At 38.2% G+C, this 2,786-nt stretch overlaps 1 protein-coding gene across 1 annotated transcript; it reads right to left on the reverse strand.

Moving 5' to 3' along the window:
• Window positions 1-535: 535 nt before the first annotated feature.
• LOC115969449 (protein P21-like) lies at window positions 536-1,375 on the reverse strand. The gene has a single exon (XM_031089109.1). The coding sequence runs from the start codon at window positions 1,349-1,351 to the stop codon at window positions 671-673; it is 681 nt and encodes a 226-aa protein (XP_030944969.1). The 5' UTR covers window positions 1,352-1,375; the 3' UTR covers window positions 536-670.
• Between the last annotated feature and the right edge of the window lie 1,411 nt (window positions 1,376-2,786).

Here is a 2,786-nt window from a genome sequence, read left to right on the forward strand (position 1 = left end):
AGCAGGGAGCGAGCGATCCGATCTCAAGCGGCGTTGACGACGACGACGCAGAGGGGCGAGCGAGCGATCCGATGAACCTTGAGATCTCCGTCTGTTGCTCGGAGCGAGCGATCCGATCTCAAGCGGCGACGGCATTGAAAAGAACCCGTTGCTCTATCTTTAGGTTTGGATTGGATTTTAGTGATTTTTTTTTTTTTTGATACTTTAGTGATTTCTGAAATACGGCGTTGAAATGAAATACTTTAGTGTTTTCTGATTTAGACCTTTAGGACTGAGGCGTTGCTCTGTGTTTTTTTTTTTTTTTTTTTGAGAGAGAGAGAATCTGTGGGTTTGCTACGTTGGGCTTGCCGTGGGCTCTGTTACAATTTTTTTTTTTTTTTTTAATTTGAGTGTGTTTCTAATTTTGTGATTGAGGGTGTTCCTAACTGTGATTGAGGGTGTTCCTAATACAGAGGAAATAAAAAAATTCAGAATTTTTTTCAGGTCAGGGTGTTCCTAGGAACACCCTGAGTTGTAAGTGGCGCTGCCATTCAAGGGTAGTTATTAACCACCTTATAGCAACCTATACGGTGTGCACAATACTGCATGTGCTCATAAGCCCTCAAGCTTTTATTACATATTAGCTACTAGTGTTGTGCCTGTTTTACTTGTACCAGAGGAAAGAGCTGCTTCAGGGGCAGAACACAACCTTATAGTTAGTCCCACCATTGCAAGTAAATGTGCTCGATGCATCATCCTTAGGATAACTGTAAGCATCTGGGCACAGATTCTTGAAAAATTTGGAAAAAGTTGTAGGTCCACAATTCCCAGAATTGCAACAATATTCATCAGTTTTGAAAACAGTACAAGGGTGGTTACAATACCCGGTAGGAGTTTTCAATTCAGCCGGGCACTGTCCATTGATATCAGCTGTACATCTTATTTCTCTGGTACACCCATTAGAGGTTGGGCTAATATCCATAGGAACATTAAACCCATCAACAAGAGACATGTCAATGAAATCCAGGTTTTGGAATTGGTTTAAAGCGAATTCAGCAAGAGTGTTTGGGGGTGCACCATAGCCTTGGCATTGAAGAAGTCCACCACAGTCACCGGTCTGACAACTCCCGCGCCCGGACCCATCAAAATTGCACCTAGTTCGGGCCCAAACACGGCCCTCGGTTGTGCCAGCGTTGACATCAAGAGGCCAAGACTCTTGTGGGTTGAGCTGCCTGCCATCACCAGGCACGGCTGCAACCCAAACTACATAGGGACAATTGTTGGTTATATCGAATCGGGCTGCATGAGCGAAGGCAATGAAAACAGTAACAAAAAAGAAGAAGGAAATGGACAAGTTTTTGAAGAGACTCATTTTGGAGAGTGAGAAAGATATAGGCTATAGTAGTTTGAGGCTATGATTATGAGGAGATAGGTAGGGGTTTATATAGGGAATGGGATTGGATATGGCCTGTAGGGGTTGGTGTGGAGAACTTAATTACAGGCGTGATTTCCTAATTAAACTCTTGTTAGAAAATTCAAATTGGATTTGTCTTGGCTTTACTTGACTTGACTTGAAGACTATTCTAAAAATTGAGTAGTACTGTGACATGAAGCTTAGTCAATTCACACTTACTAAAGAAAACGTTTATTTCTAATTCGTACTGTGCATTTTTTGTGTCTAATTTGGCTCTTTTTGTAAATTCACAAATAGCACTTGTGAATATTATACGTGTTTCAATTTTTGTAGAGAGAGACTGTGTGAATGTTTGAGAAGAGTGTGATTTCTGTGTAGTGGTTACAACCAGAAACCTTCTGAAACAAGTTTCGTCATGGACAGTGAATTTGAGAAACATGACAACTTGCAAAAATCTTTTCAATTTTTCTTGAATTATTGGACTTCGATGATTTAATTGGTTTCAAAAGTGATGTGGAGAAAAGAATGTCATGATATTGGTGAGGCAAGCTTGTGGTATGGGAGGAGAATTGGGTTCGAAGATGATGGGGTTTGAAGAGAAGACAGCCCTCATGAGTCTGCTTCCATGTTTGGAAGCAAGGGTGTGTTAAATTATATTCTCGAAACCAGTTGTGTTGATGTTAACCAAGCTTGTGGTTTGGATGGACTTCTGCACTTCATTTTGTTGCAGTTGTGGACTATGTTATTTCAACAGAGGTTATTAATCTCTTGCTTGATGCTTCTGCACTTCATTTTGCATATTGTTGCATACTATTGACTATGTACAGTGCACCTTGTTCATTTTATTCTTGTTGTTTCTTTACTTTATAATAGTAATTGTCTTTATGTAATATTGTGTAATAGAACATGTATTTGGAGTGGATGTTTATTTCTATAATAAGTGGTGGAGCCAGAAATTTTATCTAGGAGGGCCAACCTAAATAGTAAAATTTCAAGATCCCATTCTAAGAAAACGATGTCTATTTACTAAGGTTCATATCTTTGAGCCTTTATAAGGATTCACTATTTAAACTATAGCATTTTTTTGGAATAGTGGGTTGAAGTGTAACTTGAATCTTGAACATTTTTTTCCTTTAAAATATGCATGAATTGAATTGTGAATGTTTTTTTTTCCATAAATTAATCACACTTTAAAACATTAATATTGAATTTTGTAAACTAGTTATTTAGTATGAATAGTCAAGTATGAACAACTACATTCTCAAAAAAAAAAAAAAAAAAGTATGAACAACTAACAATAACCAAATTTCAAGACCAAATATAATATATATTAACATACAATACGCAATGTGGGGCCCGGCCCAAAAATAATGGGCTATTCCAAATTCAGGCC

The sequence above is a fragment of the Quercus lobata genome, chromosome 11 (assembly GCF_001633185.2).
Source record: "Quercus lobata isolate SW786 chromosome 11, ValleyOak3.0 Primary Assembly, whole genome shotgun sequence".
NCBI classification, from domain to species: Eukaryota; Viridiplantae; Streptophyta; class Magnoliopsida; order Fagales; family Fagaceae; genus Quercus; species Quercus lobata.